Here is an 18,811-nt window from a genome sequence, read left to right on the forward strand (position 1 = left end):
TATGTGTTTTCCTTCCTTTACTTTCTTCCTGACTGCCCCCTCCACTGCAGCCCTTCGCGTCACCCCGTCACCCATCCCTGAGACTAACTTGACTTGCTTGTGCGGTTGTAGGGGGCAGATGGTCTGTCGGAGCCCGAGGGCATCGCTCTCAAGCGCGTCGCTGTGGTGGAAGATTTCTTTGACATCATCTACTCAATGCATGTGGAGAACTCAGCCGAGCCAGGCAAAGCGCCCAAGCATGCCGGGCAGAAGAAGACCTACCGGGCGGTGAGACTCTCTCCTTGTATTCCCCAAATGCCCCCTGCGGCCAACTCCTTGTCTACCTGAGCCCCCCTTCCTGGCAGCCCAGAGGTGGTCAATGTAGGAAACAGAGTCCTGAGTGTGAGGAGGTGGGCATGAGAGAAAAGGCTAGAATTAGGCAAAGGGGGGCACGAGTGAAAGGGGAAGAGTAGAGGGCTCTGGCAGATGTGCTCAGAGAAGGGGGATGAGCATGGGTTGCAAGGCATGTGGGGGGCAGGGGCCAGCCACACAGAAGCAAAAGGAAATGCTTCCTGTCATCAACAAAGCAAGGACCCCTTCACACAACACATGCTTAGCCTATAGGACAGGGAGAGTGTGGTCTGCAGGCCATATGAAGCCCCTGGGGAGTCATTTTGTGCCCACCCAGGCCTCCGCTAAGGAAAACACAGAAAAAAAGAGTAAAACATGCACACACAAACAGCCCACAAAAACATGGTGGATTGGTTCCTTTTATCCCATGTTATTTTGCCATATGCATAACCATTGGCTAGATTTTTTTTTTACTAATTCCTGGACCTGGATGTAATATAAGATCACTTTGGTCATGCTTGAAGTGGGCATGTGGTCAATGGAGGAAGTGGAGTTGCTTTAACCCCTCTCCGCAGTTGCCAACCCTCAACTAAGTGGAACACATGGCCACAGCTTAACAATCATGGAGCACTTTCTCAGTCCCGAGAAGCACTTGCCAGGTATGGGTAGGACTGGAAGACCTAGGAGCTTCAGTAGCAATGGGGGCAGCAGGGAGGGAGGGTTGGAAAGAACTCACTATAGATTGGGCTGGTTCAGATACTTACTTATTTTTATTTACAGGTTGAGCCTCCCTTATCCAAAATTCCAAAATCTGAAATATTAAAAATCTAAAATTGTCCACCTGGGTGACTGAGATAGTGATACCTTTGCTTTCTGGACGTTCAGTGTACACAAACTTGGTTTCATTCACAGAATTATTAAAAATATTGATGTATAATATTACCTTCGGGCTCTTTGTATAAGATGTATACGAAACTTAGATGAATTTCTTGTTTAGATTTTGGTCCCATCCTCAAGACATCTCATTATGCATAGGCAAATATTCCAAAATATGAAAAAAATCCCAAACACTCCTGTTCCCATGCATTTTGGATAAGGGAGACTCAACCCGTATTTTTTTAAATGTTTGTATTTCCATCCTTTACCTTATGGTCTCTTGCAATAACAATATTTCCCATTTAGAGTAATGGGAAATAATTTAAATACCCTAAAAACCATAGTAAACCATTTAGAAAAGTTAAAACCATGAACATGTCTGAATCTGGATGAATTCAGTTAGCTCAAAGGTTCTAAGAAAAAGTTTATGTTTTAGCTCAGCACCAGAATGGTGAAGCCATCTTCTGATCCAGATGGGTTTCCAAGGGGAGCATCCACATCTGGGTCCTACAGTAGAGAAGGCCCTTTCCCATGTCTTACCCCAGTGCATTGCCCCCCTCCTAAGTTCACAAACAGGCATATTTTGGAAGAGGTGCTCCCTCAAGTATCCAGGGCCCAGACATATATATGATAATGCTAACCTGGGTATGGGTAACTCTGGAAGACCCTCTCTGCAGACAGCAGTTGACCCAAAAATTCTGGTAGGGAAATCAAAACTAGACATGGCTTCTGATCCAGGTTTGTTTTTTAAGGTTTGGGGTGGCCTGGGAGCCTCCGCAGGGGAGAAAAACTGCTGCTCCTGGAATTCTTTGGCAACAGAAGCAGTGCGTTTCTGAGGAGAAACAAAGATTTCCAGTTACAAAAATAGATAGGATCAGAATTCAAAATGACTTGACAGATTGGAGTGCTGGAGAGGAGCAAAACTTACAAAATAAATTTCAGCAGGGATAAATGTAAGGTATTACATAGAAAAAATGAAATGCACAAACACAGGATGGGTGACATCTGGCCTGAAAGCAGTACATGAGAGAAAAGTCTAGAAGTCTTAGTAGACCACAGGCTAAACATGAGTCGACCGTGTGACAAAGCGGACAAAAAAGCCAATGCAATTTTGGATTGGATCAATAGGAGTATAGTGTCGCGATCAAGGGAAGTATTAGTGTCACTTTATTCTGCTTCTTATATTTACAGTATTCCAGGTGAGGTATATATGAATGAATACACACACACACACACACACACACACACACACACCTCACCTGGAATATTGTGTCCCGTTCCGAGCACCACAGTTCAAGAGGGATATTGATAAGTGAAACATGTCCAGAGGAGAATGACCAAGATGGTCAAAGATCTGGAAACCAAGCCCTATGAAAAACAAATTAGGGAGTATAGCTTGGAAAAGAGAAGACTGAGAAGTGACATGGTAGCTGTCTTTTAAAATCTGAACCATCTGATATCATATAGGAGATGGAGCAAATGATTTTTCTGCAATTCCAGAAACTGGATTGGGAACCAAGGGATTCAAATGACAAGAAAATAGATGCCAGTTAAACGTTAGTTCTTTACTGTAAGAACTGTTTGAGAGTGCAGTAGACTGTCTCAGGCAGGTTGAATTTTCCAGGGCTGGATGCGGGTTTCTGGCAACACTTCCCACTAAACTTGCCTATGGTATCAAGTCATAGCTTGGTATTACAAAAACCAAAGATGAGAGCTAGAGTAGGCAGGTTCCACTTTTGTTTGATTATTTGTGGCTTTCCTCACTAACTGAACACAGACAAGCTGTCTGTAATCTTATGCAGAGCTGGAAAATGTGACCCTCCAGAGGTTGCTGGACTGCAACTCCTGTTGTTGCTTACCATTGGTTGCACTGGTTAGGGGTTACTGGGAGTTGTTGTTCAACATCTGGAGGGTGAAATGATTCCCACTGCTGAGGTTTATATATATAGTTAGTGGAAACAAATCTATTTAGGCCAGTTTCTGAAGTTTATTCCTACTTCTTGTTGTGTGCATCATTTCTGACTTATGGTGACCCTAAGGCAACTCTATCATAGGGTTTTCTTGGCAAGCTTTGTTCCGAGGAGGTTTATCATTGCCTTCCCTGCGGCTGAGTATGTGACTTGCCCAAGGTCACCCTGTGGGTTTCCATGACTGAGCTGGGAACCGAACCCTGGTCTCTGGAGTCTTAATTCAACACTCAAACCACTAGGCGCGCTGGCTCTCTTGTTTCTACTAGCCATAATTATTAACTCTAATTTATAATTTGGAAGAGAAACTATAGTTAGCATAAAATGGAGCCTGATGCTTCTGATCTTCTCCCTATAGCTGTGCCACGTACCACAGAAGTAAAATAGCTAGCAGCAGCAACAACAACAACAAGCTTTATTTATTATACACTTTCCACCAAAGGGTAGAACATCAAACATAGATAATCAAAAACAGATGATAAAACACAACAGTATAAAATGCTAAAATGCTAAATCATTAAAATAATATACTAATATACTAAAACAAATTAATAGAATCATAGAATCATAGAGTTGGAAGAGACCACTAGGGCCATCCAGTCCAACCCCATTCTGCCATGCAGGAAATTTAAATCAAAGCACCCCTGACAGATGGCCATCCAGCCTCTGCTTAAAGACCTCCAAGGAAGGAGACTCTATCACCCTCCGAGGAAGGAGTGTGTTCCACTGTCGAACAGCCCTTACTGTCAGGAAGTTCCTCTTAATGTTGAGCTGGAATCTCTTTTCCTGGAGCTTGCATCCTTTCTTCCTGGTCCTGTTCTCTGGAGCAGCAGAAAACAAGTTTGCTCCCTCCTCAATATGACATCCCTTCAAATATTTAAACAGTTCTATCATATCACCTCTTAACCTTCTCTTCTCCAGGCTAAACATCCGCAGCTCCCTAAGTCTTTCCTCATAGGACATGGTTTCCAGGCCCTTCACAATTTTTGTCGCCCTCCTTTGGACACGCTCCAGTTTCTCCACATCCTTCTTAAATTGTGGTGCCCAGAACTGGACACAATATTCCAGGTGGGGCCTGACCAGAGCAGAATACAGTGGCACTATTACTTCTCTTGATCTAGACACTATACTTTTATTGATGCAGCCTAAAATTGCATTGGCCTTGTTAGCTGCCGCATCGCACTGTTCACTCATGTTCAACTTGTGGTCCACTTGGACTCCCAGATCCCTTTCACCTGTATAAGTCTCTCGTTCAGCCAGGTGTCTCCCATCCTATATCTGTGCATTTCATTTTTCCGCCCTAAGTGCAGTACCTTTCTCTGGGTTGAAATTCATTTTGTTAGCTTCGCCCAGCTTTCTAATCTATTTAGGTCATTCTGAATTTTGATCCTGTCCTCAGGGGTAGTAGCTACTCCTCCTAATTTGGTGTCATCTGCAAATTTGATAAATATGCTCCCAATTCTGTCATCCAGGTCATTGATAAAGATGTTGAATAACACTGGTCACTTCTCTCCAGGATGAAAAGGAGCCATTGTTGAGCACCCTTTGGGTTCGGCCGGTCAACCCATTCCAAATCCATGTAACACTTGCCTTATCTAGCCCACATTTTACAAGCTTGTTTGCAAGAATGTCATGGAGAACCCTGTCAAAAGCCTTACTGAAATCAAGATATACTATATCCCTTACATTGCAGTGGAAGAAGGGTAGTGGACTGCAGCCTGCCATGAAATTTAAAGCGCTCTATAAATAAAGCCTAATAATAATAATAATGAATTCATCGTGAGTTCAGGGTTCACACATGCATGTATTTATAAGTGGTTTGACTCAGAAGACAGTTTCTTAATTCTTTCCATATATTAGCAAGTCAGGACTTCATTCTTTCCCAGATTATGCCAAGAGTTTAGAATAAGAATCGGTACAATTATCTGTGTTTTTGTGTGATTCCAACTTATGATGACCCTATCATGGGATTTTCTTGGCAGGATTTGTTTAGAGGAGGTTTGCCATTGCCTTCCCCTGAGGCTGAGTGAGTGTGACTTGCCCAAGGTCACCCAGTGGGTTTCATGGCTGAGGCGAGAATCGAACCCTGGTCTCCCGAGTTGTAGTCCAGCACTCAAACGACTGTACCGTGTTGGCTCTCACATACTGGCTGGAATATTCCAAGAACCGCAGTCCAAATAAGTAACCTTCCAAACTCTACTTCCAGCCCATCTCTTTTACATGTAGGAGCTGATATAACATCCAATAGATGGACTTAATTGATATTTTTTGTACTGGCTGCAGAATTTGGCTTAAATCCAGTTGTCAGTCCCAGCTAGAGTTGATTCATTGAATCAGTGGGTACTTAGTAACTCAACACATGTAAATTCAGTATGTCTACTCTAGTAGGGGCTAAAAATAAGTTTTTTCTTCCCACATACTCTCAAAAGCAGCTACTGGATTCCTTTGTGTCTTTTATGCTAACACAGACTAACATAGCTATCTCTTTGAACATTAGGAGACAGAGCATTATGTGTTGCTATTTTTCCCTGCTAGTATAATCTCCCCAAGGCACTTTGTTCCCATAGATAACTGATCTAGAAGCAAGGGCAGCTGGGTGCCATGCACTAAAATTTTGCTTCCATTCCTGCCAGAGGCACATTATGCTATCCAAGAGGCCTTTATACATGGCTATTACTGTACAGAGTTCTAAGCCCTAGAAAAGGAACAGTAGCTTGGTGTTAAAGTCTTTGGTTTGCAAGTGGAGGAACCCGGCAGTGATCTCTGGCATTGCTAGTTAAAAGAACCAGGCAGCTGGTGATGCCAGAGACTAACAGGTGTTGGCCAGAGGATTAGGTTGGATGGACCTAATCAAAGGCCACTTGGTGCCTTATTTGGTGAGCTTGAAGGATCTGTGGAACCTTGTGGCAGAGCAGGAATTAGTGAATACAACAAATTTGGACAGCAGAATGTGGAATTCTGCATGTGTTGTGTTTACATTTTTAAACTGGAATATTTTCCACTTGAATTTTGATGGGAAATGTAGTGTAATGAGTCCTTGGTATCCACCGGGGTTTGGTTCCAGGACCCGCCTTGGATACCAAAATCCGTGGATAAGCAACTCTCATTAAATACAGTGGCATGGTAAAATAGTGTCCCTGATATAAAATGGCAAAATCAAGGTTTGCTTTTTAGAATGTATATGTTTTAAGAAATATTTTCAAGTCATAGATGCTTGAATCTGTGGATAAAAAAATCCGTGGATAAGGAGGGTTTTAAGTTTTCCGTATCTGGAGCTTTGAAAGCTTGCAAAAATTATATTGTGCATTTCAGTTGGCCAATAAAGGTATTACAAATGGAGTTTTGTTTGTATTTGTTAAATGGCCAACACATCTTACCCCTGCATGTTTTTTCCCATTGTGGTGAGCTATATAGAGTGGGTCTTTGGTGCCCACTGTGGTTTGGTTCCAGGGCCCACCGTGGATACCAAAATCTGTGGATGCGCAAGTCCCATTATATACAGTGGCATAGTAAAATGGTGCCCCTTATATGAAATAGCAAAACCAAATATTTTGAAATATTTCAAAACCCTGGATAGTTGAATCTGTGGATAAAGATTCCGTATATATGGAGGGATGACTGTATTTTGAAATGAATGGTCTTAATTAAATCTTCCTTAATGCCAACATCAACCCCTTCCCATCTATTGTCCTCCATCTCTTCCTCATCCATCCTTATTTCAGTCACGTTATGTTGATTGGAGCCCTCTCAAGGGCATACTAGCAGCCAAGAGGAGACTAGGGGGGCTTCTGCCTCTCTGTCCTCTTTTGACACATTTTTCACTGGCGGCCATGAGTCTCCAGCCCTATTCCTTCTCTGTGTTGATTCCTGGAGCGCTGATGAGTTTGCTGTGGTTAAGGAGGCATTCCTTGGCCTGGACGGCTTGCGGCGTTTGCGCTGTAGCTTCCTGTAACATTTGGATTTCCGCTTGGAAGAACAGCAAGGCTAACAAGTGTCTGCCAGTGTCCAAGTAGCTGCTAGAAATGGGTTGGGGGCTTTATGTACAGCCAGAGTCTTTGCCTTATGGTAGTGGCAGTGTGTAGGGGGATGGAGGTAGAGAGGAGAAGCATTGCTGCACCAGAGTGCATCTTCCACAGGGAACATGGCTGCCTGGCTTCCTGTCGTTCCCATTCCCAGCTGGCCTCAGCTTGCCCCTGACATCCTTCCCAGGGAGCCTGCGCATGCTGCCTTTTCTCCCCTGTCCCGGAGAGCGGCTGTGGGTCAGACAGCCGGAAGGCTGCCCCTGTCATTGCCTTAGCTGGGGGATGGCGGAGCAATTGTGTGCTCCGATTCTCCCTGCCTATTGGCAAGTGACCTCTCCATAATGGAGGAGGGCAAGGCCACCAGCAGAACTACCATTCAGAGAACTTTCTGCTTGTTTCCACAGCAGACAGCCTCCTCCCCTTGTCGTCCCCCCTCTTCCCAGTTCGACTCCCAGGAGTGCTAATCTATGCCTCGCACGACTTCAGGGTAACAGCCTGGATCTGTCTGCCTTTCCCAGGCCTGTCAGTCCTTGCAACAAGGCTGCTGGGTGGCTGCTTCTTCGCTGCCCTCTGTCCGGCTGCTTGAGCTGATCTCATCACATTAGCCGGTCAGTATCCCTTCCTGACCTGGCTGGATTCTCCAACATGTACCCTCCCCAGTGCCCTCCTTGCAGCTACTGGCCGACCTGAATTAATCTGAGACGTCAGGTTCAGGAGGCAAAATTCCATGTGTTGCATTGTGGCCTGGAGAGTGAGGACTGTGACACACCAAGGGAAATCCTGTCTTAGGAGGAGAGACGTGGGTGTCACCTTATTGGTGCTTGGCCACCTCACAGGGGGACTAGACATCTCCTCCATTTTGAGCATGATTTGTTGTTGTTGTTTGCTGCCCTTGAGTCAGTTCCAACTTATGGTGACCCTGTGTATGAGACATCTCCAAGAGTCTCTATCCTACACTGCAGTCTTGCCCAGATTCTGCAAACTCTTACCCATAGTAACAACCCTAACTGAGTCTGTCCATCTGGTTTGTGGTCTTCCTCTCTTTCTTCTACTTTCTTCTATTCTCTACCTTTCCTAGCCTTATTGTTTTTTCTAGTGATCCATGCCTTCTCATGGTGTGGCCAAAGTACAATAATCTCAACTTGACCATCTTTGCTTCCAAAGAGAGCCTTGGTCTGATCTGTTCAAGAACCCATTTGTTTGTCTTCTTGGCTGTCCATGGGATCCTAAGTACTCTTCTCCAGAATAACATTTCAAATGAATTGGTTTTCTTTCTGTCTGCCTCCTTCACTGCCCAGCTCTCACATCCGTAAATGGGGATGATGGGGAATACAATGGCCTGAAAGATTCTGACTTTAGTGCTCCTTTGTATGTCTTTGCTCTTCAGTATCTTTTCCATTTCGTTCATAGCTGCCCTTCCCATCCCTAGTCTTCTTCTTGTTTCTTGACTGCAGTCTCCATTCTGGTCAGTGTTTGATCCTAGAGATGGGAATTCTTTAACTATTTCAATTTCCTCATTGTCTAGATTGAATGTGGGTATCTCATCTGTCGTCATTATTATTGTTTTCTTTATGTTCAGCATCAGACCTGATTTTGCACTTTCTTCTTTGACCTTCCTTATTAACTGTTCCAATTCCTGAGCATCACTAAGAAGCGTGGATTTACATCTATAGTAGTGTTTTTAGTTTTTATTTTGTTATGCCGCACAGTTGGCTTTAATGGCCTACATTTTATTTAAATGTCCTACATTTTGCAGTGCCTTGTCCTCCTTTGCCATTAGGACATCTGGTCACCTCATTTCTTATCAGAGAGGTCTAATGCTCACTGAAATGGTCAACTTGTGTCTGGGCTGAACCACTTTAGTGGTTTCACATTATTTATGGTATTTATATTCCCCCCTTCCTTTGGGGAACTGGGGGAGGATGAATTAAAATATCCCTGCATATAGATACCTTGAAGTCATGGAGGAGTTTTCTAGCATAGCTTTCTCCCTGATATGCTGCTTTTCTGAATTGCAGTGTTTTTCTTTGCAGACCACAAATCTGAAATGGTACAGTGAAGATAGAGAGTTCTGTGATAACTGGAGTGTAGTCCCTAGAAAGTTTGCCTTTGTCTGTTGCCTCCTGTGAGCAGTCAGTCAGCTTAAAAGTTTGCTTGCTTGGTAGAACATCCACCATAGATTAGCTGACTGTTTTTTTAGCTTCTATCACACTTCAGAAACAAAGCAGTTTGACACCACTTTAACTTCCACGGCTCAGTGTTATGGCACTTTGAGATTTGCAGTTTGGTGAAGCACCAGAGCTCTCTGATAGGGAGGGCTAAATATGTCACAAAACTACAAGTCCCAGAATTCCACACCACTGAATCACAGTAGTTAAAGTGGTGTCAAACTGCATTATTTCTGCAGTGTGACAGTAGCCTAAGAGAGGGTTTGCTGGAGAGAAAAAGTGAGATGGAATTGCTTTTCATTCTGGTTTCCCTAAAACGGGGAAGTGCAAGAAAGGGGCCTCTTTGAATTAAGTCACAATTTTTCCACAATTCCTCCTGGGGTAAGTGGCGTAACTATGACTCAAGAAGAGACATAACTCCTACACATGCAGTTTGGTTTTTGCATCCACTTAGTGCTTGTTTTCTTTAAAGTGTGTCTTGTCAGTTCTTTGTGGTGGAACTGGAAGGCTGCTTGAAGTTTTGCTTTCCCCTGGGAGCCCTTCTCCCCAATTCCAACTTTATGGAGAGTAGTGTTTATTCAGAGAGACAGTGTGGTGTAGTGGTTTGAGTATTGGATGACCCTGCTCAGACATAGAAACCCGCTGAATCACCTTGGGCAAGTCACACTCTCCCAGATTCAGAGAAAGGCCATGGGGGGGGGGGGAACCTTTGAATAATTTTTGCCAAGAAAACCCGGGAAAGGTTCATTTTAGGGTCACTATCCTATAATAATAATAATAATAATGATGATGATAATAATGATAATAATAATAATTATTATTATTATTATTATTATTATTATTATTATTATTTATACCCCACTCTTCAGCCAAAAGGCTATTAGAGCGGCTTACAAATTGTTAATTAGACAATTGAGTTAATTCAACTTGTATGCAGAACATACTATAAGAAAAGCAGGCTTAGACACAAAAGAAGGAGGAGTGAAAATAGGAGGAAGGAATATCAATAATCTAAGATATGCAGATAATCCTAGCAGAAAACCTCCCAGACCTGGAACAACTAGTAAGGAAGATCAAGGAAGAAAGTGCAAAAGCAGGCTTACTGTTGAACATAAAGAAAACAAAAATAATGACCATTGAGGATCTTCACAAGTTCAACCTAGACAATGAGTACATAGAATAGTCAAAGTTTTCCTATATCTTGGATCAAACGTTCGTCAGAATGTGGAATGTAGTCAAGAAATCAGAAGAAGACTAAGAATGGGGAGGGCAGCTATGAAAATCTTCTGAAGAGCAAAGATATCCAACTAAGCACGAAAATTAGAACCATGCAAGCAACTGTATGTGAAGAAAGCACATCAAAAGAATCATAGAATTATAGAATCATAGAGTTGGAAGAGGTCACAAGGGCCATCCAGTCCAACCCCATTCTGCCATGCAGGAACTCCCAACCAAAGCACCCCCGACAGATGGCCATCCAGCCTCTGTTTAAAGATGTCCAAAGAAAGAGACTCCACCAAAAAGAAAATCAACTCATTTGAGATGTGTTGCTGGAGAAGAGTGCTGAGACTACCGTGGATAGCAAAAAGAACAAATAAATGAGTCTTTGGACAGATCAAGCCTTGAACTTCCCTGGAGGCAAAGATGACTATACTGAGGCTGTCCTACACTTTGGCCACATCATGAGAAAGCATGACTCATTAGAAAAGACAATGATGCTAGGAAAGGTGGAGGGAAACAGAAAGAGAGGAAGACCACATGCTAGATGGATGGAATCAATTTTAAGGAGGTCACAGGTATGAATCTGCAAGAACTTAGAAGAATAATGAAGTATACCAACAACAATAACCACAGTTGGAAACGACTTGCAGGCATATAACAAAGTGCTTATTCACTGATAAGGACAAGAGACTGCACATGTTCAAGGGTACTGGAGCTGCATATGTTCCAGGATTCTGCCTTAGGACTGAAAAATTCTGAGCCTTAAACCAGTATGAGCTCTGACCTGAATTAAGCCCCTACCACCCATCTGCCTCTTTCTTTACCAATGTTTTAGAGAAGTAGTATTGTGAGCACAAAAGGCCTTCCACTCTGTGGAGTAAAACCACTTCCTTATTTTATCTGCGGAGTTCAAAACACAAAAGTTGAGATCCTCTTGGGTTACTTCCGCTGTGTGAGCAGCACTGAGTACAGCAGCCATGAGGGAAGTAAGGCAGAGTCATTCCTTGCATCATGAGAAGGTGGCCCCTGGCTTTGTCCAGTCTGCTTTTCCAAAGCCTGGCCTCTGGCAAAGCAAGGTTGCTTGTGAAGGATGGCTTGGACAGTCCTCTTTCTTGTGGCAACTGGACAATTTATTTCTTTATTATATCATATATCTGAACATCTCTTGGCAGCTTACAATCAAATCAACAGAGAGCCAGCATGGCATAGTGGCTTGAGCTTTGGACTATGATTCTGGAGACCAGGGTTTGAATCCCGGCTCAGCCATGGAAACTCACCGGGTGACTTTGTGCAAGTCACACTCTCTCAGCATCAGAGGATGGCAATGGCAGATCCCCTCTGAATAAATCTTGCCAAGAAAACCTTATGGCATGTTTGTCTAAGGGTCACCCTAAGTTGGAAATGACTTGAAGGCACACAACAACAACACAATAAATATTAACAATATCTTTGAAAGGTTCAAAATATATTGAATATTGTTTATTAGTTAAAACCAGATGATTTAAAACAGACTGCTTGGAACCCACAGCTTTCTCCTGGCGACAATGACAACTTTGTGACTCCTGCACAAGGAAGGTAAAAGCGCACTAACCAGGATTTCGGACCAAAGTGCTGCTGCTCTCAAGATGTTTTGACTGAGCTGGGCCATGTCAGTGCAGATAGGAAGGAAGAGCCATCATTACTGTGGTCATTCAGAGGACCTAAAGCGTAAATCCTTTTACAAACTCACTCTGCCAGTTAGAAAACATAGACAAAGGAGCTGCCTTATGTTAGATTATGGCTCTGCCTTTCCTCATATTTTCCGTTGTGACTTATGGTGGTTCTTCAAGAGCTCTGGCAACTTCTGCTCCTACTCCTCTGTGTTTCTATTCCTAGAGGTCCTTTTCGATGGAAATGCCTGGGAGTGACCCACAGACCTTTTGCATGCAGAGCATACGCTTCCTCCGCCACTGGTGCATCAAGCTCTGGTGTATCTTTCAATTTAAAAATGTTAGGATAGGGTATAAATCCTTCAAATAACTGGAACAACATAAAACAAAATGAAAAATAAACTATTGTGGGGACAAAAAACCTGCCAGGTTCAAGATCAAGTTGGTCACATTTAGAGGTGTCTAACAAACCCATTGCTGCAGGGGCAGCGAATCCAAATTGGATAGTTTTTTGTGGGTTTTTTGGGCTCTGTGGCCATGTTCTAGAAGAGTTTATTTCCAATGTTTTGCCAGCATCTGTGGCTGAAATCTTCAAAGAATGCTGACATGGAAGTGAGTGGGGTATATTTATATACTGTGTGACCCTCAGTTGAGAGAAGTGATCCAGGTCAAGTGTTTTTCCCAGCAAACAATGGATGTCTAATTCTAATTCTAATTAAGACACAAATCCTCTTTGCATGTCCTCCCTCCGTGAGGCCTTGCCATTCAACAACAGAACAATACACAGATTAACATGAAAATCACTCCTCCCAGTCCAGGGTCACACTATATATTCCACTCACTTCCATGCCAGCATTCTCTGAAATTCCCAGCCACAGATGTTGGCAAAACATCAGAAACAAACTCTTCTAGAACATGGCCACATAGACAAAAAAACCCACAAAAAAGTATAGATGCCAGCCATGGAAGCCTTCGACTTCACATCAAATTTTTGTGTGTGTGGATTTGATCAAGCCACCAAGCAAAGCATGGATTCCACTGTAGGATCCTGGTCTTGGCTTCATCTTCCATCATTGTCATGCAGGTCTGTGAGTGACCTTTTGGGGCAGTCATCCTCTCTCAACCTAACCTACATCACGGAGGGTTGTGGGGCATAGAGAAGGGTAGACTCATGGCTGTGGTGCCTGAACTCTTTTGAGGAAGAAGGGTGGGATATGTTGAGTAAATCGCAGCAGGCAAGAGAGATGGATTTCCAGACCATTCAGCATCTCCCTTGAGGGCAATTCACTAGGTTGATCTTTACACTTTGGGACTAAGGTCCAATTCATGCACTGATACGGCTTGTTCGTTTTCTTTATCACGCGAGAGTTACTCTATTCACAGCAGGAACTCTGTATTAATGATCTGGGAACCAGAGGATTTCAGCCACAGCAACTTTTGTGGTCAGTTAAGTGCATTTTTTTAAAAAAGTTTTTCCTGGTGATGGAGGTTGCTATAGATAGCTGTATAGCCTGAATAAATCAAATTTTGGGCCATGCACACTGCTCTCAAGAATAGATAGCTCACATGAGGGGAAAGAAAGAGGAGATAAGTAGCTGAGAGAGAGCATGTGAATTTGCTGTGACCGATCGCCACACTTGGGATCACAAGGACGGCATCAGTGGGTCAGAAGGGCCTCTCCATCGGTTCGTAAAACACTGCTGCTTTTGTGGTGCTTTGAACTAAATGACTGGAAAAAAGCGAGGAGGAAGGCACAGCTGGGATGGGACTCTCGGCTCATTTTCCGATGAGCCAAGCAGCCTCTTCGTCTTCTCTGAATTGCATCCTTTCCTTGGGCTGTGCCTGAAAGGGAATTGCTGACACATGGACTCCTTGAGAGGAGAAAGGTTAGGTGTGAATTGCTGCAAAGAGGCCTTCCTTGGAGAGAAATGGGCAGGGCCCAGGCAACCATCTTGGCATCCTCTAGCAGCGTGGGACCAGGTCCTGGCTCTTTGCTTTCTGCCCTGCTGCACTTAGCTTGCCAGCAAAAACTGGGCTTTGCTGCCACTTAGTGGAGGTACATCTCTCTCTTTCTCTCATTTTAAATTCAGGATGGTTCACACACAACACATCCATCCCTTCTTTGCAGAACTCCTCTTTTTTAAAGCCAGTGTCTTTTCTGTACACATGGACTTTTTAGGGACTCATATTTCTCCTTTATAGCAACCCCACAGCAAAACAAACCCCTGTTTTATTCTGGATTTTAAAGAGGCAGTCCCATCAGGACGTTTTGGATATTTTTGGTTTTCCTTTTGTCTGTTGTGCTGCTTTTCCTTTTGTCTGTTGTGACTGCTTTGCTTCTTGGAAAGATAAATCATTATATTCCTTTACATGCAAACCAAAGAGGGCTAATAGGAGCAGAAACTAGAGTGTGTACTTCTCTAGTGTTTCTGAGAATGTTATTTGGTCTTTAATGTGATCCTCAGTGTAGAAACAGAAACAGCTGAATTGTGATATATTCACAACAGAATCTCCCTCTCAGACCCCAAGGGAACTGACTTTTGATAAGCAGATTTATTTATTTCACACTTCAATACTAACACTATCTGCAGCCATAAAGAAAGAGAGGCCTCAATGGATAGCAAATAAAAGTCTTCACCAAGTAGTTAAAGACAGATGAGGAGCAAAAGTAAACGGTGACAGAAATAGGGTCAGAACCCTGAATACAACTGTTCATTGACTTCTGTGCAGGGACAAAGCGAACTACAGATACTATAATAATCATTGTAGAGAAACAGAAGATGGCAACAAAAAGGGAAGAACAAGGGACCTTCCATAAGACCTGAGAAATCAAAGGGAAATTGAAACCAAGAGTGGGAATGCTCTATGACCAGCAGGAAATGTATTATATGAGGAAGTAGAAAGAAAAAGATGATGGAATCAATATACTGTAGAACTATATAAAGAAATGAAGGATAAAAAATTATTCAAGGAAGGACCATTTGAAGGTGAACTTACTATTGTAGAAAGTGAAGTGGAAGCTGCATTCAGAGCACTTGGGGGAAATAAATCAGCAGGAACAAATGGCACGCCAATGGAGCTGCTCAGAGGTAGTATACCTCTGAGTGTCAGGTGCTGGGGGTCAGCAGGAGAATCTGTGAATCCCTACCTTGGGCTTCAAGGGACTGGTTGTCACATTCGCTTAGGCTTGCAAAATCAGGCAGCAATAGACTTCTCTCTAGGTTTTGTTCTTGACACTATTGCTTGCTTCTCGAACATGGTCTTAGATCATTTGTGCAGGTTAATGTTTTCAAGTCTGTACCTGCTTCCAAAATGTTAAGCATTTGAGATGCTTCTTTCGTGGAACTAGGTGGCATTTATTGCAGCATGCAAAGGTCACTTTGGCAGGGAAGAGGGAAAGAGTGAGCCTGATGAGGGCTACACAACTCAGTGTTTCAGAGGACATGGTTTACATGCCTAGAGTCCCCAGTTCAGTATTCACTTCCAATGGAGATAAGATAGCCCAGGGCCACAGCCCCAGCAAGCTGGAGTCAGTCAGAGGAGACTCTACTGGGCTGCATCATGGACAAATACAATAAGAATGGTAGCGCTTGAAATACCCAGTAGTCATCTAGTCGATGTCCCACCAGTGCAGGAATCTGCCATTAAAGTACCTTGAAAAGCAGGCATCCAGCATATGCTTAAGAGCCTTCAATGAAAGAGAGAGTCCATCAGCTTCTAGGGTAGTCCATCCCACTGTCGAACAGCTCTAACTGCCAGGACGTTCTTCCTGATGCTTTGATGGTGTGAGAATGGAAAGGGAGGAAATCTGTTATAATGAAAATTATTATGATCTAATGGGGTAAGCAAACATGTGGTTGTCTGGATGGTGTGGGATCATCATCATCATCATCATCATCATCATCATCATCATCATCTATATACTGCCTTTCCAATAAGATCAAAGTGGTTTACAAAATTACAAAAAAAATACACAACACATAAATGATTAACAAAAACAAATAAATAAAATACCTAAACATAATAACTCTGACTCTCCCCATTTGCTAGTTGGCCAGAGCTGATGAGATTTCTACTCTCCAAACCATGGAGGGCCACAATCTGTTCATCTTGGTATACTATACTATACTATACTATACTATACTATACTATACTATACTAAATAAATAAAGTTACGTAGTGGTTTGAGTGTTGGACTATGACTCTGGAAGCCAAAGTTCAATTGCCTGCTTGGACATGAAATCCCTCGGTGACGTTAGGCAAGTCACATTCTCTCAGCCTCAAAGGAAGGCAATGGCAAATCTCCTCCGACCCAATCTTGCCAAGAAAACTCCATGATAGGCTCACTTTAGGATTGTCATAAGTCGGAAGGAACTTGAAGGCACACAACAACAAACAATGACAATAACAACAACAATAATAGGCCAATTCTCCATGGCTGTTTGCATATAATTGGCACTGAAGGCCTGACTGGAATCACTTCAACACTTTAGTTACTCAGTCGGTCAGTAGGGGAAATCTTAGAAGGGGACAAGCACAAGGAAATAAAAATCCTGGTATATCCAGAATAAAACTTGTGAACATAGCTGTGGTCCTGTAGCTATTAGCTTCCGGGCTCAGTACAAGGTGTTGGTTATCACCTATAAAGCCCTACATGGCCTGGGTCCAGTCTCCTTGAAGGAACGCTGCCTGCTCCCATACAATCCTCCCGTACACTCCGATCCTCCGGGAAAAACCTTTTACAGTCAATAAAGACCAGATTGACGGTGAAATTCCCGGAGGTCCTTCTCTGTCACCGCTCCAAAAACTTGGAATGACCTCCAGAAGAGATTCGCCAGTTATCCTCACTCGAGGCTTTTAAAAAAGCGACAAAAACCTTTCTCTTCCGGCAGGCCTTCCCCGATTGATAATGTCCAGAACCAATTGAATCCTCCTCCTGTTATTATTTTTCTTAGTTGTGGTTTGTTTTTAATTTTGATGTATTGTTATGTACTTTTTAGACTTTTTTTTTTACTGTTTAATTTTATAGTTGGGAGGGAGGGTTGGATCGGGGTCTTGTGGGGCTTGGTGTTTTTATTGTCGTATATTGTATTCACTTTGCTGTTACCCGCCTCGATCCTCAAAATGGGAGAGGCGGGATATAAATATATTATTATTATTATTATTATTATTATTATTATTATTATTATTTTCTGCCTCCCATTCTATGATTCTATGAGGGCTGACCTGCCACTTGCATCATACGTGTTTCTTACAGATTTATTTATTCATAGCCCAGCATCTGTACTGGGCTGTGCATAATTGAATGGGTAAGAAACGAGTATGAATCAAGTGCAAGTGAACCATTGAACCTTAGCTTTCAGTGCCTTGAAAAGAATAATGAAAGCCAGATTTCCCTTTATTTCAAGAACAAGTGGGAGTGTACGTTGGCAGAGGGGCAGTTAAATGGGTGTGATAGTTTCTCTATGGGACAACACTGAATTGGAGTGTAGAATTTGAAAGACACTTTGCACAAAACCAGTATTTCCTTTGTGTGTGTGTGTGTGTGGTTTATGAACCACATTGCCTCTTATTACTTAAACGCATTTGCAGTTCTCTGCAGAAACCATGTTGTCGTTATTAGCTGTAACCTTGGTAGGAGAAATGAGAATAATCCCACATTATTCAGCTCTTTCAAAGAAGGAGTAATGTAAATATGAGATACGCTGGTGTAATTACAATGAAGTACATGATGTAATTAAGATTTGCAACTGGTCAGTTTCTTTTCAGATACTTGAATTAACAAGTGTTAGTTAAAATGAGATAATTTACACTGATATACATGTCCTGTATGTACATATCTTGAAAGGGTTTTTTTTAATGATCCACCCCCTGAGGAATGTGTACTAGAAAAACCAAGGCAAGGCCAATCTGCTTTGCTGGTTCTTCCATGTGGCACTGACCCTTTTATCCAAAGCACACACCCAGAAGTCTTCTTGTTCTCCCTCCAGATTGCTGAAACCTATGCTTTCCTACCAAGAGAAGCCGTGACCAGGTTCCTGATGAGCTGCACCGAGTGCCAGAAGAGGATGCATTTTAACTCCAATGGCATAGAGCCCAAAGGTAAAGGCCTGGAAAGCTGTTGAGTTGACTGCAAGTACCATACAGTTGATATTGCTTTCATTTAACACAAAATGGTTATATATCTTAAGGCCTTCACTTCATGCTTCACTACTTGTAATCACCTAGAGCAGGGATGGGGAAACGAGACTTGCTGGCTGGATTTGACCAACCAAATGTCTTCCTTCAGCCTGAAGGCATTACTACAAGGTCCTGTTGATCCTTTTCCGAAGCATCCAGATATTACAAGAGGGGAGAGGAGATAGGAGAGTCAACTGAATGACAGGCTGAAGAAGTATTAGCTTGGTGGTTTGGACTGTGTCATTCTGCCCTCACCTTTCCTACTCAGGAAACTGTCTTCATGTGAACCCATGTGGGGTTGGTTACACATCAGGGCACTCGCTGAGGCCAGATGATGCCCACCAAGTAAACTTGGCCAGTTCCATAGACTGGAAAATAAGCAGGGGGGCTGGGAAGGG

The 18,811-nt window shown here is 43.0% G+C and overlaps 1 protein-coding gene across 2 annotated transcripts in view; it reads left to right on the forward strand.

Annotated features, from left to right (window-relative positions):
• The window catches only part of NOL4L (nucleolar protein 4 like), a 188,794-nt gene that overhangs the window by 76,416 nt on the left and 93,567 nt on the right, over nucleotides 1-18,811 (forward strand). For both annotated transcript variants that reach the window (XM_089513435.1, XM_089513438.1), the window contains exons 2-3: nucleotides 112-267; nucleotides 18,224-18,335. In XM_089513435.1, the coding sequence (XP_089369561.1) occupies nucleotides 196-267; nucleotides 18,224-18,335 (184 nt within the window). In that variant the 5' untranslated portion in view covers nucleotides 112-195. The remainder of the gene's footprint in view (nucleotides 1-111; nucleotides 268-18,223; nucleotides 18,336-18,811) is intronic.

This window comes from Sceloporus occidentalis, unplaced genomic scaffold, assembly GCF_023333645.1.
Source record: "Sceloporus occidentalis isolate IW3139 unplaced genomic scaffold, rSceOcc1.0.p SCAF_3, whole genome shotgun sequence".
Taxonomy (NCBI): Eukaryota; Metazoa; Chordata; class Lepidosauria; order Squamata; family Phrynosomatidae; genus Sceloporus; species Sceloporus occidentalis.